General features: G+C 37.6%; 1 protein-coding gene across 4 annotated transcripts; it reads right to left on the bottom strand.

The window, feature by feature from the left end:
- Positions 1-654: 654 nt before the first annotated feature.
- On the bottom strand, positions 655-24,046 carry LOC116264086 (probable hexosyltransferase MUCI70). 4 transcript variants are annotated; one of them, XM_031644055.2, is made up of 9 exons: positions 23,487-24,046; positions 22,781-22,818; positions 22,544-22,628; positions 22,023-22,370; positions 21,088-21,434; positions 12,714-12,925; positions 3,676-3,932; positions 1,877-2,055; positions 655-1,005 (listed from the first exon to the last, which is right to left on the bottom strand). In XM_031644055.2, the coding sequence occupies exons 1-9, from the start codon at positions 23,662-23,664 to the stop codon at positions 946-948; spliced, it is 1,704 nt and encodes a 567-aa protein (XP_031499915.1). In that variant the 5' UTR covers positions 23,665-24,046; the 3' UTR covers positions 655-945. The 4 variants fall into 4 exon arrangements, with proteins under 4 accessions (XP_031499915.1, XP_031499940.1, XP_031499920.1 ...); XM_031644080.2 differs by having other exon boundaries at positions 22,781-22,868; positions 23,487-23,626; XM_031644060.2 differs by lacking the exon at positions 22,781-22,818 and having other exon boundaries at positions 22,544-22,591; positions 23,487-24,043.
- Positions 24,047-26,032: the final 1,986 nt, after the last annotated feature.

The following is a 26,032-nucleotide window of genomic DNA, read 5'->3' as shown; positions in this document are numbered from 1 at the left end:
TCTTAGAAAGATGAGTCAAGATACATTGTTCTTTTGAAAGACTCAACCAAGGGTCCTGACTAGCAAAGCCTCAGCTTGGCAAAATCAAAACAAGGAGAGGAAGCCTTGACTGAAAGCTTCAACTGCCCCTCTTCTTATCTTCAGTTTCTCTCAGCTTGACAAACCCAAAAAAAGAGAGCCCCAACTGAAAGGTTTGATTGGCAAAACCCTTGCTGGTGAAATCCTCCATTACTTTCGAGGGTCATCAAAGATTCAAAATGCACCATAATGTAATGTAATGCAGCTCATATAAAACGGCCTACTTGGTTTTTAGGAGATTGGCACAATGGGCAGGGCAAAAGCTGGTAGGCAATCAGTTTTCATTTTAAGCTCTCAAAATGTCAACTCTTTGTACTGCAAAAGAGAGACATTGATATGCAAACTGAAGCATGGCATGTGTACCACTTTAAAGCGCCGAAAGCAAACTTATGCCCTAAAGAGATATGAAGAAGGGTGGGGGTTTTGCTCTATTGTTGGAATTCCTACTCACTCAACATATACAATGGCATATTTTTAATGAACTACTTAACACCAGAAAGAACATAAGGATTGGCCTTTTGCAACAAGTTAAAAAAAAAAATGTATGTTACAAATAAAGGAATGTAACACTGCAAGTGCAAAACTGATCATCTGCATCTTTGGTTTTCTTCTAAATGACCAGCAGCATTATTAAAGAAATGTGCAGGGGAGTGTACATGACTGATAAAAATGCTGCAAAAATCATCTATAAGGGAAAAGAAGACCCTACAGAAACTATAAATTGTCCATTTCAAAGCAATTTTATGCTATCAGTAAGGTGCAAGAACCAAATTATCTGAATGATAGTCTCACAAGTTCTCCCTAGAAACTTGAATAATTGCCAAAAATAAACTTTGAGATATAACAAAGCAGTCAAGCAAGAGTAGGCTAAGGCATGATTTCTGCTCTGTGGCGAAAAAGCTTTGTCATTGTCCTCCTTTCACAATCCTGCACAGAACTCTGTATCTTACTGTTGAAGCACATAAAAATATCTATCTCCTAATCAAATGTGGTCAAAGGGGACATAGATAGAGAAGGTATAAATTCAGCGACCGTCAGATTTTTTCAGAAGGAATGAGGTGAGAGAGACAAGTTTAAATAACTATACGTCTAGATTCTTTTTCCAGTGAAGAACTATACATCTAGACTGGTGACGAAAGAGTAAGGCCAATGCATATCTTAAAACCGATCTCACTTTCATGAATAGAGTCCATCTTAGCTGTGTGTCCACATAACCATAGTGGAAAAAACAAATTAAATAGCTTTCAGAGAACTTTCTGAATTTTCTTAAAATTTTATCGGCAAAATCTTAGTAGGACTAAGTTAAAGTTTGTGAAATAAAATATCTTTTAAGTGACAAACAAACCAACAATAGGAGTTGTCATATTTTTAGTCGTCACTTTTTTAAAATGATATGATCGTGACATTTTGAAAAAAAGAAGGTTTAGCATGATGAGGCAACATATAGATTTTTCATTTTGAAAAGATACAGTGATATGTTCAAAGTAAATATCCTAATCGATATGGAGCACTACTAACTGATACAACTACCAGAAGCTGGACGATTCAAACCAGATGGGAACTTTGATGTCCTTCCTTCCATGCTATTTCTTGTATTTTACCCCACATTCAGGAGGCAGTTACTCAACAATCCAGGACAAAGAGAGGAAGGAACAATTTATATAAGAAAATGAGAACACCAATCATCCTTTGATTCCTATTAAGGGCCACCATCAACAGCATGGAGAATATTACTTCATTATATATTCAATTTTGACAGCTTAGACACATAGAAACCTTAAAGTGACAGGAAAAGTACCTTAAACATGTTCAAGAAGAAAGCTTTCTCTGGGTTCATTCTGCGAAGCTTCAAGTAAGCATAGGCAAAGCTCAGCTGGTCACGTGAGGTGAAACGATTCACTTCATTAAACCAAAGGCATGAAAATAGATTTGACATTGGTGTGTGAGCACGAACAATGAAAGATCCTTCTGGAACATCTGCAGAATCAATAAAAAACAATTATTTGGGACCATATTTATGATGGGTCCATGTTGCATGACAATGGCAAACATGGTTGGAGTTTCACATAGCTTAGACATTTTCTAAATGTCAAAGTGTCTAACACACTGGAAACGGTTGTTCAAACTTCAAAGTGTATGCTTATGCCTTCAAAGACGCCATTATGGAAGCAAGTACAAACTGATCAAAAGTATCTAACTTTTGGACACCTCCCTAGCAGTGTCTAGTCATATTCCTGGACCCTCTATTCTCCACCTATACGACATGAGCATGGATGCAGATGCAGCAGTCTAAGTCACAAGGTAATCGGTGCGGTTCCGGTATGGGTACGGAGATATGGGTACTGTCAAGACAACTTAGAAAATGCGGTATGAGGATACGGCAAGAATATATATTTATATACACAACATAATATAAAATCAAAATGAAAGCAACATGTAAATAAACAAGTGAATTTAAATACAAACATTACATGTTAATGAACAATAATTGTAAAAACATAATGAAAACTGACTTGAAAAAAATTAAATCACGTAATATTAAGCAGTTTGGATCGCTTTGGATCTAAAAAGTACCCAAGTATGTCCAAGTACCCATGTGGGTACGGGTACGGAGACATGGGTACGTAGACTTTATTGAAGTACCAATGTGACTTAGGCGGCAGAAAACAAAACAAAACTTAGGGGTGTACGTGCATAAAAGCATATTAATGCTCAAGTATTAGCAGCTGCACTCATGGTGCACTCACATCTGACTCAGGTGCAACAGCTTATTTGACAGATTGGTCAGATCTCTATCTATTCTCCCTGCATTTGAAAATGGCTTGTAAAAGCAATTTTGTTTTCTTTTTCTTTTTAAGGCAGGGGCTGCCGCTGGCCCATCCACTTGCGAGTCAATTAAAAAAATACAAAAACGAGAAGAAAGGGAAAAGTGGTTGCTTCCCCCTCGCCGTTGGTGGTCCACCACTGCTAGCAAACCATCTGTGGGCGAGTGGAGGGTCGCAGCTGCAACCCAGAGCATCAATCATCTGCCTGATGCTCGTTTCTTTTGTTTTTTTTTTCTTTAAAAATTGGCCCATCCGTGTCGATGGCCCACAGTTGCCGAGAACATCTCGGCTGAACAGGCTATGTAAGCAGCCACATTCTCTCTCTCTCTTTCTCTCTCTCTCTCTCTGTGTATATATATATGTGTGTGTGTGTGTGTGTGTGTGTGTGTGTGTGTGTGTGTGTGTCACGGGGGAGTGAGGAGGGGAGTCGTTTTGACTAGTCCTACTTGGGGGTTCCAAGACTGGTTTTTCCACCCCCTCTTTTATGTCACATGCTTTTCTCTCTCCTTTTCCTTTTTCCCTTTTCCTTACCCATAACGATCCTCCCCAACCTAGGATAGGGAAATACCAAGGAGGGGTGGGTGAAAAACCAGCCCCAAAAGGAGACATGTTATATATATATATATAGTTATCCCAAGGCTTGTCATGTCCAACTTTTTGGCATTTGTCTGATACTAAGACTTGCATAGTTTTGAAGAACCACAGTTTGCCACTGCCATGTGTACACTAAAATTTTCTGCGTGGACTGGAGACGAAAGCACGAGATACTTACAGCTTGGAAGAACATTATTTTCATTTGATTCATTAAATTTCCTGAGACCATCAAACTGATAAAAAAGAAATTGCTCATCAATGGCCCTGTGATTGTACTTGTTCAATCTTTTGTTTTGAAGCACCTCTTCCCAGACACAATGTCTATCATAATGGTTTGAAATAGCATATTCTGCTCCTTTTCGCCACAAAAAATGTTCAAGGATTAACAGTGGATCAGCATGAAGCCGCAGTTTGCTATCAATCCATATTGAATACCTGAATGATTCAGAAAATCATCAACATAAAACTAGAAAAAAATTACAAACTAAAAAAGAAACAACCATCAATGATTCTACAAATAACAGAGACATCCAATTTGTTTACATTCCTCGCGATGTCAAGGAAATGATATTGATATAAAATAGTGAATTATTTCCTTTTTATCAGGATAAGGAATTCAACATCCAATCCCACAGGACGATCACATTGGTTTTTCCTTATCAATGGGTGAAGTGCATCCGACAGGATCCTTATTGGAATATAAGTATCATTATTCAAGCAGCATCAACATAGAAGGTCCTACATGTAACAGAAACATGAAGATGCCCAAAAGGCTGCTCAAGAAAGATTAGTTAATGGCAAAGCTATGATACCAGGGTGCGCCTAAATTGAAGTCGCACCCGCGTCGACGCGACGCGGGTGCAGGTGCGACCCTGATTCGTACCCAAGACTGTCAACGGTGAGTCAGGTGCGGTCAGCCGCACCCGACTGTCGCCCCTTTGTCGATGAGTCTATCTATTTTGGTCCATTTTTTGGGGGTTTTTTTAAATTTTCAACAAAACCTATCGGGCACGACTGTCGCCCCTTTGCTAACTCCTTCTCTATCTCTCCTGCGATCGTCCCTTCCACCAACGGTAGCTTCCTCTCCGTCCGGCGACCAGCGTCGGCTGCGATCGTCTCTTCCGGCAGCATCAAATTAGTTCAGGTAGCTACTCTGTAAGGGTTTATTTCAGATTTTCGTTTTCTCCAGCCGTCTGTCTCCCTCCACTGTTTTCCCTATTTCGTCTTCTTCCTCAACCCTCTTTCAATGCCCCTGTTTTCTCTCAGTTTATGGGCTCAATGTGTTTGCTTTGGTCCTTATGCTCTTTGAGATGGTCTACAGGCAGCCAGGAAGTCTGCCCCAACCACAGTTGGAGTGAAGAAGCCTCACCGTTATCGTCCTAGAACCGTTGCTCTTCGGTATGTGCAGTCTCCCCCGTTCTCTGTTTTCTAATCCACAAACTCTTCGCATGTCTTGGCGACTGGTGTATGTTGTGTTGTCTCCTTACCTCTACTTTCTTGTTTCCAGAGAAATTTGCAAGTACCATAGGTCCAGAAGAGTACCGAGCTGCTGATTCGCAAGCTTCCTTTCTAGAGGCTTGTTCATGAGATCGCTCAAAATTTCAAGGCAAGCTGCTAATCCTTTCATTCCGTCCTTTGTTTGCTTGTATTACAGTGGTTCTGATTTTTTTATTGTTTGATTCCTTAATTATTTCCATGCCATGGCAGACCAATCTTTGTTTCCAAAGCCACGCTGTTTTGCTAATAAATTTATTTGCTTCATCAAGGAGATTTTCATTTAGCTTACAATGTCTGGAATGGCTGATGCCTTCTTGAACTCGCGCAAAATTGATTATGACAGAAACAACTATGATGCACGTTAGTTAAATATATATCCCTTTTGGGACTAGTGGGAAGTTATCTTCCTTGCCAGTCTAATGATACTTTATAGAACCTGGATATCTGCTTTATAATTTATATTCTATTCTTTATCAGATGATTCTCTCTTTGCTATTCTGTTTTTTTTTTCCCTGTTATTCTTATGTCATTGGCACTTGGGGTGAACATATGCATGATGTGGTGGTTGATCAAAATGCTAGCTCTCCTTATGCTTGATTGGTGCTTAATGTTAAGATTTGGTTTCCTGATAGGCTGATACTATCTCAGCTTGGTGGTAAATGTCCTATGCCTTGGTTCTATTGGTTATATGACAGTTCAATGGTCAAGCTCTTCCATCTAATTTTATGGTAGATGTTTGGCATTTATTTTGCAACTTATTTATTAAAAATCTACCCAAGCTACATGCTTTGTTCTACATGCTTGGAACGTTAAATAACTTAAACTATTGATTTCACCTGATATATTGACCATGCATTATGTGATGTGCAGTTTCCTATTTTTTAAAGAAAAGATTCAAAAGAACAGAGAAGAATGCGTGTGATTTCTAAAATCTTGTGTATGAATATTGAATAGTTCTACTGTTCTACATGAAGTTCAAATAGTCAGAACGAGAGCTTATGAATGCCTTATCAATGCATTGGTAACAGTAGAATATTGAATACTTCTACTGAATATTGAATTCTTTTTGGTTTGAATACTCAAATGCACGTTCTAAAAGTTATAAATTGCTGGAACGTGACCTTATCAATGCCTTATAAAATTCTCTCACTTGTTTACCTCTTGTCATTTATTCAATCTGAATGTCACTTGAATTTTTGCAATTATTGTTACATATCCATAGATAGTTTTAAAATTAAAGCTCATTGTTCGATGTTCTACCTGTGCAACAGTGCAAGAGCTGGTCAACACTAGATAAACCATAAAAGATGGCAAATAGAAGGAAAGGAAAAGAAGTTGTTTCAGATTCTCCTGCAATAGGTTCTTCATCTAGTGTGAATGTGGATGAAGGTGATGTTTCAAAGTCTTCTACACTACCTGGTGAAGCATATGCATCTAAAAAACAACCACTATGGAAAGAAATGAAAGCGGTCACTAAAGGTGTAGGCAGTGGCGGTGGAAATGTGCATTTTGTATGCAAATATTGTCAAGGTACATTTGTAGGATCTTACACAAGAATTAAGGCACATTTATTGAAGTTGTCAGGTCATGGAATTCGAGGATGTAAAATTGTTTCTATAGAAAAAGCTCGAAAGTTCAAGAGGTTGCAAGATCGTGCTGATGCAATCCACAACAAGAAGAAAACAAGTATTATTGTGACAAATCCTAAGAGTTCTAATAGAAAAAAAAAGACTATAGAGACATGTTTTGATTCTTGTAGAAGGGCAGAAATAAATAAAGTGATTGCTAAGTTTTTCTATTCTAACTGCATTCCTTTCAATATAGCTAGAAATCCATATTGGAAGAAGGCTTGTACTATGCTTGCAAATAGCAAATTATCAGGATATATACCTACCTGTTCAGAAAGGTTGCACACATCACTTCTTCAGAATGAAAAAAACGAGGTTGAGCAAAGTTTAGAAAGAAAAAAGTTAAAATGGAACACGACTGGGGTATCAATTGTTTTTGATGGGTGAACAGATATGCAAAGACGTCCACTAATTAATTTCATTGTCATTGCACGTGATGAACCAATATTTTTGAAGGCAGTTGATGCATATGGAGAATATAAAGATGCTGGATATTTGAAGCAATTATTTGTAGAAGCCATCAAGGAGGTTGGTCCTAAAAAAGTGGTGCAGCTCATTACAGATAATGTTGTTGTATGCAAAAGTGTTGGACTTAGTTTGAGGTATGATTTTTCACATATTTTTTGGACTCCATGTGTTGCACATACTTTGAATTTAGCACTGAAGGACATATGCAATCCTCCAAGTGAAGATGTAGATCCCAAAGAACATGAGCTATTCCCATGGATTCAAGAGATTGAAAAAGATGCAAGAAATATTAGAAATTTCATCGTTAATCACCAACATGCATTGTCTCATTTTAGTAATTATTCTGATTTGAGATTGTTAAAGGTTGCAGAGACATGATTCGCTTCAATAATTGTCATGTTGAAAAGAATTCAAAGAGTGCGATTTGCACTTATTCAAATGATGTTTAGTAGAGAGTGGAGCTTTTATCGGGTTGAAGATGAGGCTAAAGCTCAAAGTATTAAAAACCTTATTGTTGAAGATAAATGGTTGGATAAAATTGCATAGGATTTCACAGAGCCAATTTGGTGCATGTTGAGAGCTGTTGATAAAGATGAACCTATGCTTCATAAAGTTTACGCAATGTGGAAAGATATGATTGAACAAATTCGGCGTATAGTTTTTAAGAAAGAAAAAAAAAGACATTGTATTTGATAATTCAGAGTTCTTTGATCGCATAAGTACAATATTAGTTGATCCCTTGCATTGCATGGCACATTCTTTAAATCTCAAATGTTACACTAAAAAATGGATTGAAGGAGCTTCTGGACATGTTACTCCAAATTTAGATAATGAGTTAAACACTCAAAGAATGTCATGTATGGACAGACTTTTTACAGATTCTTATACCAAAAGACAAACAATTTGTGAATATAACAAGTTTTTTTTTAGGAAATTTTAGTTCAGAAGGCACAGCAGCAACAAGAGAAGATGATGACATGAGTCCTTTTAATTGGTGGGTGTCCTATGGATCAGAAATGTCCGTGCTTCATAAACTTGCTTTGAGATTACTATCACAACCTGTTACATCATCATGTTGTGAAAAAAATTGGAGCATATATGGTCATATACACAACATTAAAAGCTATGTCACATAGGTACGGGTACGAGTGCGGGTACGGGTACGGACCATTTTCAAAAAATTTGGGTACGGGGGTACGACCGTACACACACGGACATATATATATATATAAATATATATATATCAAAAAATTTCAAACAAAATAACATATTCACACATATATATCAAAAAATTGCAAACAGAATAAAATCATGGTCCAAAACACAGTATGGAAGTAATTAACATACAATTATACAAACATGTCAGCTTCTGATCCTTCTATCCATCTCTGCCCTTCCCATATTATTGAATGATTGTGCTAATGTTTTTCTTTTCTTTGAAGGATCTTCACCTCCTTCAGTAGCATAAAGAGGAACAGACATACTTGATCTGGATGAAGATTTCTTCGTCTCAGCTGCATCTTGTTCTTTTTTGAATATCTTAATCTCCTCGTTGGTAAGTTTTGAGCATGGTCTAATTCCAACGCCTCCGATATGCAACAAATGTGCCTTGCAACGTGTAGAAGAGCCCGTGAACATCATTTCACAAAAGTTGCAAGAAAACATTACATTCCCACCACCACCTGGTCCTTTTCCTATTTTTTTCACATAGCACCAAAGAGGCTGTTGTGGATTATCCTTCTCTAATGCAGTGGTATTAACACTACTACTGCTACTTTCTACATTCCCACTTCCTGTAGGAGGCAGTATTTCTTTTCCTTTATCAGCCATTACAACTTATGTCTGAACAGAATCTAGCAATTGAGCTGCAACTGCAACACATAACCAATAAAAACAGGGATCATTCGAAATAGATGAATCCTCTCATGAAACGATATATCACAGTACAACGGCTCTACATGCAGCACTCATTCAGTACAACGGCATGAGTGCAACACTCATTCACATGCCCTGCCGGCAAATGCAATCCACATTCAACAATATTCTAAGGCAGTGAAGAATGAAAAGGCCTCATATTCTAAGACAGTGAAGAATGAAAAGGAGGCCTCTATTATATTCTCTGAATCTCTGGCTTACCAGGAAGAAGATCAAGTTTATTATGAAAACACACAAAAAAGCTGCAAATCACATTGACACATACAAATAAACTTACAAAACACATGAGGAAGCGGCTAGGCTATAAATCGTCGGCTAGCCTCTCGGGTAGAGAGGGAGAGAGATTTGAAACCCTCTCGGGTAGAGAAAGGGCGAGCTAGAGGGAGGGGTGATGGGTTTTCACTTTCAGGCGATGAGTTTTTTGCACACACAACCCGTTGTTGCTCGTCGCCGACGGCGAAGGCAGGGGTGGAGCCGATGAAAATGAAAACAAAAAATGAAAAAAACAACGTCACAGTCACCTCCTGCCGTCGCCGCTGCCGTCGCCGTTCCGCCCTGCCGTCGCCTGTCACCGCTGCTTCGTTGCCGGAGAGAGACGAGAGGTAAAGGGTCGTAAGACAAAAACGAAAGGGTTTCGTTTTACTTTTTTTTTAACGTCAAAATGATTTTTAACGTTAAAATGAAATAAACATTTAAAAAAAATGGACAAAATTGGACTCGATCAATGTTGACCGTGTCCAATTTTGGACGGATACGGCCTCCGGTACGTTGACCGTACTCGGTTCGGCCAACGCGTACCAGAACCGTACCCAGGCCCGTACCGGTACCGGTGTCATACCGGTACCAATAGGGTACGCCTCCTTTGGAGGCATACCCGTGTATCATAGATTAAAAGGAATAAGCTCACTAGCCAACGTGTAGAGGACTCGGTTTATGTGCATTCTAATTTGCGTCTTCTTTTAAGAAAAGAAAAAGAATACAGGTATTTCTTTATTATGTTGTTTTGCTTCGCTCAATTTCTTATGTTGTGTTAGATTTCTTATATTTTTATGGTCAATATTTTTTATTGTTTAACTTTCGTTTTATAATAACGTGCAGTTGTGGATCATCTCAATATTGGGATGTAAATCCCGATGAATTTGATTTCGATGGAGAACGCAATTTATATATTGCTAACATGGATTTTTCTGAACCTGTTATTCCTTCTGAGGCGTTCAATGATGATGATATCGTTGAAAGCATTGAAAAAAATCAAGATATTGGTGGAAGTGGAAGTGGAACACAACTCTGATTGATGATGTAATATGTAATGATGTATGAACTATGATGTATTGACTGTATGAACTGTGATTTTGTGAACTCAAAACTAGAGTATATTTCTTGTTGATGTTGAGCTGATGATTGATAATTATATCATGATTAGCAAATTGCAATTTTGATCTTGTTATTTAATAATTTTGTGGTTTATGACAATTTTTTGTTATATATAATTATATATTATATACATATTATTATTATTACAATAAATTAATAATAATAATAATAATAAATACTCTCGCCGCACCGCTGCACCTAAATTTTTTGAAATGTGTCGCGCCAGCACCTGCACCCCGCACCTTGGTGACATAGTGGCAAAGGACTTGATGCAGGAATTATTCAGCACACAAGAGTCGCTGTTTGTCACCTACGTCTTAGTCAAAGAGTGGATCAGATCATTCTTTTCTTTTATTTTAGATCCTTGAAGCTGTCACTATAAAAGTTGATGATGGACATACTATCAAATGATTTTGTGCTACTGTCTTGTATGACAAAGTTGGATAAAGAAGAGCTGGGGTCCAACCATCATGGATTTTGATAATGAAAATAAGTTGAGTTGGTTTTTCACAGTTTCCTAGGAGTACTATGTGCTTCAGGTGATATCAATTGGATTTATCAGCCAAGACAAATCACACAATGTGAAGTAGCCACTATGTGAAGTAGCCACTAAGACAAGCCCTCATTGACTAACCAGGAGATTACTAATTATGTACAAAAATGTGGATCCCTTCCATGATACACAGCCGGATCTCCACATCACAGAGTTTACTCCATCTTTTCCCCTGTTCCTTCATCACGCATAATGTGGATTTGACTGTCACTTGGAGATCCCCAGACATTTTGAAACATGGAAATCATGATTATAATTGGTTATCCTTCAACATTCAACTTTAGTGGGTTACCAAGGGTTTTGGCAAACCTACAAGCAAGTGCAACAAATGGTTTTGCAACATGGCATGCAAAGAAATGAAAAAAATTGTGAATGGTAGAAATGTCACAAAATTCAGCACGCTTCTCACTGTCCACCCCTTTCAGCTACTACCCATTATAGTGTCCATGTTGAAGCACAAAAAACTCTGGTCAGCCAACTAAATGTGCCTTTTATGGCCTTGAAATGTTCCTACACTTTTTCACAAGTCCCTAACTTTTAGGGCCTGTTCAAGTTCATGAGGAACTGCGACTGAATGAATACCTATACACAACAGGTTTTCTCCATTTTATTCTTCCTTTTCATTGCACATTGAAAATTTGTATATGCTGATGTGAGTAATGAGAGTTCATAAGCTAGAGTCACACACAAACACGCGAGAGAGAGAGAGAGAGAAAGAGAGACTACTGTACTGCATTACAATCATTTGACCGCAGTGCTTGAAGATCCAAAAGTAATTTAATGAATGCAACACCACAGCCATGTATCAGATATTTTCCACTATTCAACGAGTAATAAGAATAGAAAGGCTCAAATCACCCTTGCGCGTCAAAAATCATAATATATTGTATTATCTGAAATATGAAGCAGGTGATCTGTGTGTGTGTGTGTATGTAGAGACACACACACACACACACACACACACACACACACAGAGAGAGAGAGAGAGAGAGAGAGAGAGAGAGAGAGAAAGGGAGTACATACAAGTGCAGAGGTTTACCTTCAAAAGAGCTTCATATATATATATATATAGACACACAAACACACACTGAGACAGATATTATTCATATAGGCTCCTCAGATTATAACTCCCCAAATATGCCCCTACGTATGACTCCAGTGCTTTAAGCTGTTTTCGTAAATCTGACTGTACAGATGGAGACAAAATACCTAAAATATAAAAATTCAACAATTTCATGGAAATTTGTTCCCTAGATCAGAATTTTTATGAGCAAACAAAACCAAGACCACTGATCCTAGAAACCTTATATCTGACTGATCTGATGTTCCAAGATTTTTTTTAATCAAATAATTTTCAAGATTTTTTTAATCAAATAATTTTCAAGATTTTTCATCCACTTATACAGTTGGATTTGTTAAGAAATATCACTTAATGTGCTTGAAAGCCAAGACATATATACTTGAACTTAGAATAAAAAGTATGACAGCCATCAAATATTAACAGCAGCACCCATGGTATACATAAGTACGGCAGCCAACTTGCTGCACCCACATGGGATATGATACACCAGTCAACTATAGTGCTTGAAGAACCAAAAATAACTTAAATGTAACATGATTGCCATCTGTCAGATTTCTGTGCTGTTTTTTCAGTAGTACAAACAGAAAGTTCCAAACAATTATTGCACTTTGGAAAACCACAGAATGCATTATTCAAAAGATGAAACAGGTGGGAAGCAGGTTAACAATTACAGAAGTTACCTAGATGCTGGGAAAAGCCGGTGTGACAAGAACTTTGGAACTTTTCCTGCCTTGCGTAAATCTGTGTATGGCAAGTTCTTTACAATAACAATTTTCCATAAGCCAATATATCCTCTTTCATCCACAGCAAGTTCCTCCACATACAATCTTTTCATTGTTAACTCATCCACAAACATAACAAAGCAAACATTCTCCCTTGACCGCTTTGTAATCTGAAAACCAATTGTCACTTTTATTAGTTTGAAACCGATGCACAACCAAATCAAATACCATACAGCTGAAAAAAGAGGAGGAACCAAGATTCATGTAGCATTTCTTCCAAAGTAATCCATGACTTTAAGGCAAGTGGCAAAGTTATACCTGCTTTATTACTATTGAAAAATCCTTCTTTGTTTTGTACTCAAGTGTTTCAATTAGTGCATGAAAATAAACTTGCCAACTGGGAATTTTTTTTCTTCCAAGACAATGACACTGGTGCTGGTACAAGGCATTGCTTGGACACGGCAAACTTAATTTTGATATTTTTTTGGTAAGTTTTTTGTAATTTTTATATTTGTTTAATCTATTTTAACATTTTTATTCAGTAATATATGTTTTATAAATGCAAAACAATGAATTTATGTGTTTATTTGCTTAAAAATCTTGTTATATATATCTATATATACACACACACACACACTCTACTGTGTCACTGTACCAAGTTTTTTAAAGTACTCCGCACTTGTGCCCATACCAGCAGCACCTGTATCCATACCATGTGCAATGAGGCAAGGATGGGAGTGTCGATGTGGACAATCCTAAAAATGAAAATTTGTAAAAATCTATTTAGACAAAAAATAAAATATTGTAGCTCAGGGATGCTAGCTTGTAGAATTTTTTTGGGTGGACCTATGCTTGAATTTACTCGTCTATGCTGGGCCGTCTGAACTACCGTGGATTGGAGTTGATCTAAGACCTCATCAGTTAAACTGGAAAATAGTGGTAAAAATTGACTAGGACCTAGGTAAGTCTGGATGTATGTAGACCTTGTTGAGAGTTGTTTCAAGGGGTTCTGGTAAATAGTTTAGTGTCGTGAGTTTATTAGCATTTTCATAGGATGTTTTAGGTCTCAGATTTCGTATTTTCTGTTGATTACATGGGTTGCCTCCATGCAGTTTGGTATTTTCTACTGTTAACGTTGGAGGACAATTTCTTTTGTCTGGCTGTGATTATCAGACTCAAGTTTATAGTCAAATTTGAGTCTACGATTCATTATTTTTGTGGCTGCATACTTCGGCAATTGAATCCAAATTTTGCTAGATTTCTGTCTTCCAATTAGATTTGAAGCTCTACTTAATTGTTCTGTAGTTGTTTTGGTTAGTGATCTGCCGTTGGTGGATTAGACCAGATCATGCTGGGTTTCTAGTTTCTGTCTTGAAATTAGATTTGAAGCTCTACTTTAATTATTCTGTGGTTGTTTTGGTTAGTGATCTGCCGTTGGTGGTTTAGACCAGATCATGCTGGGTTTCTAGTTCAGAACTGATCTCAGGACGTGGGTTGACTTGGTTGCTTGTCTGGTGCTGTGGATTGCACATATCTCTCTTATATTGATGGCTGATCTTTCCTGTTGGCTTGGCTTGGCTGATCTTTCCTGTTGGCTTGGGCTCTATGGTGAAAGACAAGGATTTTGGAGGAGACAGTAAACCTGATATCATAGCAGATTACAAAGCCTTTGTTAATCCTTTGTCGTATGGATCGTTTGTCAAATTAGACGGGCACCAACTTGGACTGTTTTTATAATTGTGTGCCCCCTAATCCTATTTATTGTGGGATTAGGGCAAACAAATTCATTTTCTTTTCTCTCTCTCCAAATCTCCTCCTCAACAGACATAAATATGATAATTGATAACCACTTGAACCCACACTCTCTACATGAATGTAACATAAAAGTATGCCAAACAGAATTATAAACAAAAATTAAGGATAAAATAAGCATATTCCAAATGAAAAGATGTTTCTAACAATTTTATTGATGTTAAAGGAATTAGGAAGCATTCAAGAAAAGTGTCTATAAAAACCCTATTTATATACAAAAGGGAAAGGGAGAAAATCGTTGAGCTCGAACCTACTAGAAATAATTGTACAAGGGATAGAAAAATGGTGAGAACCAAATCCATAGGTTGGGTCTGAGTTCATGGGTGAAAAGAACCAGGTACAGTTTCTTAAATCCAAGTATATCGTATTTGTATTATTTATTTTTCATTGTTTCTCTTTTACATTGTTATTGTGTAATTTGTTCTTGAGGGAATATTTGTAAAGATGTGAAGTTATAATTTCTACTTGTCTCGCAAATAACATAGAAGCTCTTCAAAAATACTTAATGGGCAATCAATAAAGGCAAAGAAAGCAGGCTTCGGAAAGCAGAACTGCATACAGCAATATTAGTTGCAGGAACACAAGACATTTACATCAATTTAGTGATCATTTTCATTTGTTTGGATATTTACTCACTCCCAGGGCAGAGACAGGGGGGATGGCAGAGGCTGTGGCCATCCCCAAAATTTTGAAAAATAACATTTTACATGGTAATTTTTTCAAAAATTTGAATTTTCCCCTTGTCAAAATTTTGAAAAAATATAATTAGCCCAAAAATTTAAGAAATCTCATATTTTGTCCCTCTAAGAAAAAATCGTGGCTCCCCCCAGCTCAGTTCATGTTCAGTACTCTCTTTCAGTATTCTCTAACACATCAAACCAGCACCTTGAAACTTCTAAGGCAGGTCGATCCCCATGCACTTTTTGCGCATATGTGTATGTTGGCATGTAGGAAAGGTCAGACCCTATTACAAAATCTAGAATAGACTCCAGTCACTAAGCTAGAAATCAAATCCAATTTGTGACTCCTGTAACATCTTAAAGGAAAAAATGTAAAGTGCAGTGACTTTACACTTTATAGTGTGCTAACCACTAACCACATGAGGATTCACTAATTTATATCAGCCTGTTTGGTCCCAAACAGCTCATCCACATGGGTTCAATTCCATCAATCAGGACCTTCCAGTTTCTACAAGGTAAGAAATGTTGCTTCTAAATAAGAAGCATCGCAAACAGAAAGGGTTAGGTAGGATGCTGATAAAAAATCATAGACCAAACGTAGTCACATGTTACTGAGATAAGGTTCAGGTCAGCACCCATGCTATTTGGGTTCACTTCATGAGTAACCAACCACCTATTGACAACTTTCGAGTTTTTGCCCTATTCTGTACATGTTTTATGCCCATAATGAGGCCCTCCTGAAGAAACCAATTTTCCAGCTTGGCATACCCTGCCCTTGAGCTTGATAATGGAGATGCATTACTTGGAGCGTGAGCTTCTTGTGTCACAATTGGATATACTGAACCCCACCTTGTGACACAACCAGACCTTTTTATACTAAGTTATGTCCTTAGGAAGGAGTTACCCTTGCTGCACTTGCAGGTAAACCAAAAATGAGGTCCTCAATTTTGTATAAATCAACTCTGCTTGCCACTAGCTGATCTAATGGTGTGTGTGACCCATTTAATACTTGAATCAATCATAGACCAAAATTGCAATTATTTTCCTGTTATTATTGCTGGGGGCATGTCAGAACCTTGTTCTGTGGACTAGGAAAGAGTGGCTTAGTGGATTATACTCTTTTCTCTAACAGGCTCTACTTCAAAAATATTTTAGGCATTGGTTTTATTCCTTCAGTCCAAGTGCCTTTGGTTGTAGCTTATGGATGGAAATGGAGGACAAAATAAAGTGGGTCAATACTGAGAGAAATAAAAGGGCACAGGGAAATAAATATTTTGGTCCATCTCAGAAATACCAGCTACCATTGCTAGCTTAGCATTCACATTTCATTTTTTCCATGATTGATGAAACTGTAATCATATTCTTACTTGTAGTCTATGTCACACGGGTACTCCTCCTAAGGAGGAGTACCCGCACGGTACCAGTACGGCTACCGGTGCGGCACTAATTCGGTCAATGCGGTACCGGGTACGGTCAACGTACCCGGGTTCAAATTGGTCCATTTTCGGACTCGGTCAAGGTCAACCTTGACCAAGTCCAAAGATGTCCAATTTTGAAATTAACGATTTTAAGTTTTTAACTTTTAAAACTAATCTAACGTTAAATTGATTGATTGAAGCCCTAAACCCTCGAGATTTTCTTCCTCACACCCATTTCACAAACGCTGCATTTGGGGCGACCGGCGACTTGGGTGGACGAACGGCGGCGACCGGCGACGGCGTTCGATGACCGGCGACTTGGGTGGACGAACGGCGGTGACCAGCGACGACCGGTGGACGAACGGCAGTGACTGTGGACGGTATTAGCTTCGATTTTGCCGATTTCTTCTATTTCCTGTCCTCCTCCCTACCTCCTCTTTGTTCCTTCCCTCTCGATGGTTATGACTCTGTCTCCTCCTCATCGTTGATTATATGTTGTGCGCCTCTTCATTTCTTAGATCTCGTAGTTACGTTTTTCATAATTTTTTCATCGTTGATCATGTGTTGTGCGCCTCATCAGTTTTTCATCATTTGTTCTCATATGCATCAGTTTTTCACATCGTTTGTTCTTCTATGCGTGTTATTTACAGCATGTTCAATAGAAATTTTTTTTTTTTTTTTTGCGTTATTTACAGCGTGTTCGATTTTGGGGAAGTCTTTGCCAAAGTTATTTTGTAAAAATCGTGACTGTTTGGGGAAGTTTAGTGACTGATTCTGTAAAAATCTTGACAGTTTGGGGAAGTTTAGTGACTGATGGTCATCGTGTTCTTTTTTGTGTGCGTCTTTGCAGCTCTTGTTAGGTGCTTTTCATATAAGTTGTAATGGCTGATAAGGGAAAAGAAACGATGCCTACGAGTGGAAGTGGAAATATGGCAAGCAGCAGTAGTAGTGTTAATACCACAGCATTAGGCTTGGATAATCCATCTCAGCCTCTTTGGCGGTATGTGAAAAAACTTGGAAAAGCACCAGGTGGCGGTGGGAATATAATATTTTCTTGCAATTTTTGTAATAAGACGTTCACTGGCTCTTATACACGTTGCAAGGCACATTTATTGCATATCCCATGTTTTGGAATTCGACCATGTCAAAAAGTTAGCAAAGAATCGATGAAGCAGATAAAAAAAGAACACGATGCAGCTAAGACGAACAAATCTTCAGCCCAGTCAAGTGAACTATCTGTTCCTATTTATGCTATTGAGGAAGGTGAAGATGCTTCAAAGAAAAGAAAAATGAACATGGCAAGCAGGGATACCAAAAAATTAGAACAAGTATTCAAAACTATGGGAAGGGCAGAGATGGATAGAAGAATCGGAAGGTTTTTTTTTGCAAGTTCACTTCCTTTTAATATAGCCAGAAGTCCTTATTGGAAAGATGTTGTTACAGGTTTGGCTAATTGCAGTTTGAGTGGTTATGTACCCTCGAGTTCAGAAAAGTTGAGAATTCTTGCATAAGAGAAGGCAAACATCGAAAAATTATTAGAAAAGAAGAAATTTTCATGGAAACAATATGGAGTATCCATTGTTTCCGACGGGTGGACTGATATACAAAGACGGCTACTGATCAATTTTATTGCTTATTCGCTTGATGGACCAATCTTCTTGAAATGTGTTGATGCATCTGGGGAGTATAAAGATGATGAATATTTAAAAGGGTTATTTATAGAAGTCATCAAAGAAGTGGGTGAAGATAATGTTGTGCAAATTATTACTTATAATGCTCCAGTTTGCCAACGAGCAGAGATGAATTTGGCAAGTGATCCCAAGTATAGTCACATATTCTGGACTCCTTGTGTGGCACACAATATAAATCTAACACTTAAAAGTATTTGCAACCCATCAAATGATGATACAAATGCTGGTATATTATGTTCTTGGATTGAGGAGCTTGAGCATGATGTTAGAAACATCAGAAATTTTGTTGTAAACCACAACAATGCTCTTGCTATATTTAATAGGCATTCTGATTTGAAATTGTTGAAGGTAGCAGAGACTCGTTTTGCATCCATTATTGTAATGATAAAAAGAATAAAACAGGTGAAACATACATTAACACTTATGGTGACTGACAATGATTGGGAGTTTTACTGGAGTGATGACATTGTGAAGGCTCAACAAATTAAAAAATGTATTTTAGAAGATGAATGGTGGGATAAGATTTCATATTTTCTACAGTTTAAAGAGCCTATTTGGCAGATGTTGAGAGAAGTTGACAAAGAAGGACCCATGCTTCATAGAGTTTATGATATGTGGGATAACATGATTGAAAAAATTCAAAACATCATTCTTAGACAGGAGAAGAAGAATGTTGCACTTGATGATTCTGAGTTTTTCGATCATGTGCATAAAATTTTAGTAAGAAGATGGAATAGAAGCAATAACCCTTTGCATTATGTGGCACACTCCTTAAATCCCAAATATTATGGACAAACATGGTTGGCAGGAGGTACTGGTCATGTTCCTCCTAATCGAAATCCAGAAATATCAAAAAATAGGGAGATATGTTTGGGAAGACTATATTCTGATTCTCATCGGTTGAAGATAATAAATAGTGAGTTTGCGAGCTTCTCTGGTGGAAGAAGTGATTCAGTACAAGCTACAATGGCAAGAGATGAAGAAGATCCTGTTAATTGGTGGTTATGTTTTGGAGCAGCGACAACAAATCTCCAGCAACTTGCGTTGAAATTATTATCTCAACCTGCAACCTCTTCATGTTGTGAAAGAAATTGGAGCACTTATTCTCAAATTCACAATATCAAGAGAAATAAGCTAACCAATGAGCGAGCAAAAGATTTAGTTTATGTCCAGTCCAACCTACGCTTGCTTTCACGTACTTCAGATGCTTACAGGTATTTCTTTCTTTTTGTATCTTTGGTATGTATACATAATTACATTTGTATATTATGTTGGTTGTTTAAAGTTAATATTAACTTAAAAGTTAAATCATATTTTGATTTTGTGGCGACTTGCAGTTCAGGATCATCCAAGTATTGGGATGTTAATCCAGAGGACATTGACGTGGACCTTGAAGGGGAACATGATTTGCATGCTCTTAATATGGACCTTACAGAACCTGTTGCTCCTTCTAATCTTGATGATGTGACTGAGGAGAATGAGATTCAAGAAAGTTGATGTATTTTGTATGTTAATTATGCGACTGAAGAGAATGAGAATCAAAAAAGTTGATGTATTTGAGAATCAAGACTGATAAATTTTGGATCATGATTTATAAATATGTTATTCTATTTGTAATTTTTTGATATATATATGTGTGAATGTGTTATTCTGTTTGAAATTTTTTGACACACACACACACATATAACACACACACACACACACACATATATATATATATGTGCATGTGTGTGTACTGCCATACCCCCGCACCCAAGTTTTTTGAAAATGGTTCGTACCCATACCGGTACCTATGTGACATAGCTTGTAGTATTCCTAACAATGCTTTCTTTATTCTCATGTCAAATTTAAACGTCGGCAACCATCTAAAACACTCACATTTCTCCTGCATTGTCAGTAAGTGCATGTGGCTACTTTGCCCATTCTTGTAGTGAAGACCCGAATCCAAGTACTAATAGTATCTTCTTCACCAAAGCATGTTCACAATTTGGTTTTCTTGACAAATTAACCCAGCTTTGCATATAGTAGTTTGATGACCCCTTTTTCTCCAACAGTATGGTAAAGTCTGCATACAGATCAAGCCCAACGGACACAAGGGAAAGGGTATGTGCTTTCCTTTTTTCTCCCTTTTTTGTGGTTTTCCTCCTTTCTGGTTAAGGCAGGCATATGTGTTCCAATTTTGATTGTGCAAAAATAAACTTATATTTTGAAATTTTAAGTCTGCCTTCTCTGCTTTTTCAGTGTTACATCTCAGTCTGAAGCTAATAAGTTTTATTATTGCGGCAGCCAAATAATTTGTGAAGCTTATTTTTTACCACTTCTGCAGTGTCACTTTTGAAGCCCATTCACTGGCAACGTTTTACTTTTCAGCAATTATTTTGAATGACATCCCCATTTTAAACCTGGTAAGCTTTTCTAGTAAATTTTCTAGAAAAACTTCTTCAAGACATCAAAAAATACATGAAGTTTATTCTAATATAAGATTAGAAACAAGAAAGGAAGTAACCACTGGTAACCAGACCTCCAAGCACTAAATATACCTCAAGCTATGAAACAAACAGAAGCACAAGTCCTGTTCTAAAGAACTGCATTTGTTACTAAAAACACATGGTTTTACAGCAAACAGTTGGATCTTACCAAGAACAGGAAACCCAGCCCAAAACTAGACATATTTCAACAACAGTTATGATTTTCAAACCAATGATCAGTCCCAAAGGTAGTTATGGTATACCTTTTTGCTTGCTGGCTGCCTTAAGAAATCAAAGTTTCCAAAAATGCAAGACGATACAACAATCTGACAGGAATTCATGTACTCCTTATCTTTCTCATCTATATCAAACCCAGTGCTTGGTGATTCTTCAGGACCTTTTACGAATCCACAGTGAAGCGTTTGATCTCTAGCAAAAAATGTATTCTCTCTTTCCTCGAGGCTCTGGTGGCCACCAAATTTAGGTTCATTACCATACAGATTTTCCTCTTTCACAACATACTCAAGAGAAAAATGAGTGAAATTTTGGAAGTCTCTGGGTTCAACTATACTGTCAGTTGAATCTAGAAACCCAATGTTACATGGAAAATCTGAAAACAATACATTTAAAAATGAGAATTGTGAGTGAATAGTTCAACCAAAACAATAAAGCAGCAAAAAAGACATTGAAAATGCATGCTAGGAGCATATGCAGTCCAAAAAATTGAAATGTGTACTTGGAGTTTGTACTGAAATTAAGTCATGGTACCAATCACAAAGAAATCCAAACAAGAAAAATCAACACATAGGAATTTTTTGATTATGCTTTGAGTTTGCAAGCCTCGAACAAATCACATTTTCATGTAGTAAGATCAAACAGCCGATGTGTCACATTGTGTCACATGTACTTTTACTTATCCGGTAGGTTTTTAACATATATAGCAGAAACATATTAAGAGAAATGGTCGATCTGAGTAATTTTGAAAATTAAGCACACATGAAGCAGGTAATGGCATGAGCTAGCAATATGTAAATCATACATAAACAAGCTAAAGTACTCGTTCTAGCATCAAAAAGAAAAAGGAGAAAAGATTAGGACATAAAAACAATAAGAATATTAGCCAAGGGTAGTGAAAAGAAAAAAAGACAAGAAGAGATTAATCAGCAAATATGTCAATGAGGGAAAATATAATACCCACATTTATTCCTATGGCGTTTGACTTTAGGATGCCCCAGACTCCCACCACCAGAGGTGTTCTCACTTATATTTACTTTCAATCCAGATGCTTGATTCACCATATTCCTTAAGCTCTCTTCTAAAGGACTCTTATTGAGGTCATTTTGTTCCTCCAAAACTCTATCGGGAACATGCTCAACCTGAGAACCAAAACTTGGAAACTTTTGCATAATGTAAGATCCATGTTCAATGATATTAGCATTGTCTTTATGTTCATTCGCAGCTCCTTCATTCTGGACCAGGATCATTGCTGATTTCTGCAGCTCACCCCTTGCAGCTGTATCTATGGAATCTGAATCTTGACCAGTATCTACAGCAACATCCACATAAGAATAGTAAGAGAGACATATTTTCAACCTCGACCAAGAAAGCAAGTAGACGTTTGAGTCGACACTTTTAAGCGGTCTTCAATGAGCGAACAAGAATATGATCACATATTTCTGTTTTAATGGAAAGCAGATTAATTGCTAGGATAGAGATTACCTGTGATGGATTTTTGGATATTTCCTGACAGTGAATAGTCCATCTCCCCTGAATTGAAGTAAAAGGACTCAACAGCTCTTTTCAGCTAATCCCACAAAAGAAAATATTTTTCACATTTTAGACCAAGACATAATTCAACTATCACAAATGCAACATCAGAGAAATTTTACTTTACTTCAGCTACAAAAAATAAAAAAAAAGCAAATCTCTTTAGCTGAGGGTAGAACATCAAATTACCCAAAGGTCATCCTTGGTTGGACCAGTACTTGATTGACCTATGCATTGAAGGTAAGAATACTGTTTGCTTCAGAGGCTCTAGCACAAACTGGTGGGAGCAGAAATAAAACAGACAGATGGCAGGAAAAATTGAACTAGTCAAAACTGTATAAATTCAACAATGAGAACAGGAAATGGCTTGTTTAAATAATGAATCATATCTGAAATAACATAACAGAAGATTCCGCATTAAAATTTTGGAGCCTCCAATTGATTATTCATTTTTGTGATATACAACAGTCCGCTCCTCTATCCGTTCATGTATGATGCACTAGCACGTAAACAAACTTGTAGATACATGCACAAACTATGAAATTTGTCCATCAGTAATCTCCTACTTCAATACTAAAAATTTTGAAGTTTTCAATAAATCAACCATGACAAGGGAAATATAAAATCAATCGCAAATAAATAAAAATAAAATTCTCTATCTTATAAAGAACGAAACACAACAAAGCAACCATATGCAACCATATTCGCTGCATCTGCAAGTCAAAACTCAAAATGTTGAGTTCTTTCAATGGCGACCACATGGGTCACAAATAAATCGAAGAGAAAATGCAAATAAGAAACGAAAACACAAAATACCAAAGGGAGAGAACGAAGAACAAAAACAAGAAATCACAGACGGAGCCAAATTTTAATTGCTAAAAGAGAAAATACTTACTGCGGAACCAAAACTTCGGACCCACGAAAGACGCATACAGCAGAAAGAAAACCACCATCAAAGTGATCCAGACCGAGCATTGGCCACCCTTACTGGCACGTCCAACTCTCCTCTGTCGCCGATACCTATAGTGGTCGTCGAACCGCCGAAGCAAACCCGGAACTGCAATTCTATCCATGGACGACTACGAGGCCAAGACAGACGAGATCAAATCGTTCTTCTTGGGCGCCAATTTGGATCACCCGAGAGACGAGAGGGATGGTCAGTATAGGAACGACATCGTGTAAACGGCATATGGATCTGCAAATTTGGAGATCTTGAAGCACTTCCCAGGAAGGCTCTCTCCTTCGCTAGTGGAGAATCTTCATGCGTTTTCCTCGCACAACTTTTCAGGTCCCGCCCTGCAACCAAAATCACGTCTAGCAGGCCGTACAGGATCGATTATCTCATATTTTAATCGAGTCCGGAAGCCATTCATAAAAGACACGTCGTCATTTCGTGGGTCCCTCAATGGACTAGAATTCGAACCCTGACCGTGAGATTTGAAGTTCTCCGCAAAAGCGCTCAAGGATGATTCTGCTCCCTGCTCAGGTTTTGCTTTATAGTTGACAGGGTGATTGAGCCTCCAACCTTGTCCAGTTGTCTGAGAAAGCGAGCAGACCAGCAGCACTTGGACAATGTAAAGGAAAGAAGCCGGACTGAGTATTTGGCTAGTGGGCGTTTCTGGCAAACTTATAGGAAGTTTCTAATGAATGCTGGGAAGACATTTTCATCATAACTTAGTACGATTTTCATTTGTCTACTCACGTAAAATTTGCTTGTTTGCAATAACGTCAACAAGGAGTCTCAAGGAGAAGATGAAGCATCTTTGGTCTGCTAAATGGAGAATCATTTAAAACCATTGAAGAATAGAAGAATCAAAGTTGCGGACATTTCACCAAGAACTTACCTACATGTTGAGTACTGAGTCGGACCCAAATTTGGTAGGCATATTTTCGGCACCGCAGTGTATAAACAAATGCTACTAGTAGTTGGCAAGTCTTCAACCACTCAGAGGAGCCTGTTGTGATAATGGATCAATATCTTGCCAAAAACCATGTGATGGGACTCAAAAGTATATAGAAGAGCAGAGGTGCTTGCTATCTCTAGCGAAAAGTAGTCCACTACCACCTTATGATCAGGAGAAGCAAATCTTGTTGGCATCTACTTGCACATCCTCGGCCATTAAACTAATGCTAGCGCACAAGAAAAATGTTGTGATGGTGGATGAACATCCTGTCGGGAGTTAACTAGATGAGATTGAAATATAGTCAGAGGAGCAAAGGTGTTTGTGATGTCAACAACAGCCAAAAAGTTACCATCCATTGAGCAATGCATACAGTTAATGGATGCTGAGATGTTGTCAAAAGAGTAGAGGCCTTTGCTCAGGCGACATCAGCCACCAAGCATGTTATACATGCACTTGATATTTAGATGCAACTAGGGGAGCAGAGGCCTGGCTTCATTCGTCAAGCATTATAAAGGTGCTTGCCATCAAAATCGGTTACCAATCTCCAACCCCCAAAAGAAATGCCACTAACAACAAAAGGCAAATGCCATTTTGTGGAGAAATTTCTACTACAAAAAAGATTTCATTCAGCTATAGAATGGGTAAAGAGAGCTGCAGAGTGATCCTGAGTTTCATAGGGAAAAAAAGTTAAACAAATGCATCTAAGGTGTGGGGGAAGAGAAGAAGAATGAAAGAAGAAGAGAATGGTGAAACATGTTGCATACCTGATGATGAAAAAGATGAGTACAAGGAACATGAGTAAGATGAGAAAGACAAGGGCACACAGTTGAAGGTAGAAGATGATGAATTTGAGAGACCAAAAGCTGAAAAGCCATGGAGTTGCCAAGGATGTTCATAGAGGACAACAAATGGTGGCAAGACTCATGGATAACACGAAGTCTAATGAGGTATCAAGTAATGGATGATTTCATTGTAGTTGTATGTCTCTAATACTATGTTGTTTGTTTTAGTTGTTGTGAGATGTTCTACTTTCTTTTGTTGTGATCAAAAGCATTGCTAGCCATATTTGTTTGTTGCTTGCAATTTTGTTATTGATAGTAGTGCTTACTTGTGGTTGCTAGAATGTTGATAATGTTGCGTGAGATATTCTAAACATTCTGGGCGTTTGGTCTTGTTTGTTCTATTGTCAATTGTCCCTAACATGTTTACACACTGTATTTCTTGTCATTGTTGAGTACAAAAAAAATTTATCATTGCATTACACACGTTTATTTTTGTTATTGAAGTTACCAATTTATAGCAAATCAACAATGTTTTCTCTAGCATGCTTTGTGGGTGCAAGTGGAAGGATGTATTCTCTAGCATAGGAAGTACAATTTTTTGTTATTGAAGTTACCAATTTATAGGAAGTACAATTTTTTGTGTGGCCAAGTGGAAGGATGTATTCTCTAGCATAGGAAGTGCGATTTTTTGTTATTGAAGTTACCAATTTATAGGAAATCAACAATGTTTTCTCTAGCATGCTTTATTGACACTG

The sequence above is a fragment of the Nymphaea colorata genome, chromosome 1, assembly GCF_008831285.2.
Source record: "Nymphaea colorata isolate Beijing-Zhang1983 chromosome 1, ASM883128v2, whole genome shotgun sequence".
Classification (NCBI taxonomy): domain Eukaryota; kingdom Viridiplantae; phylum Streptophyta; class Magnoliopsida; order Nymphaeales; family Nymphaeaceae; genus Nymphaea; species Nymphaea colorata.
Note: the sequence above shows the minus strand (reverse complement) of the source record. Positions and strands in the feature narration are given on the sequence as shown.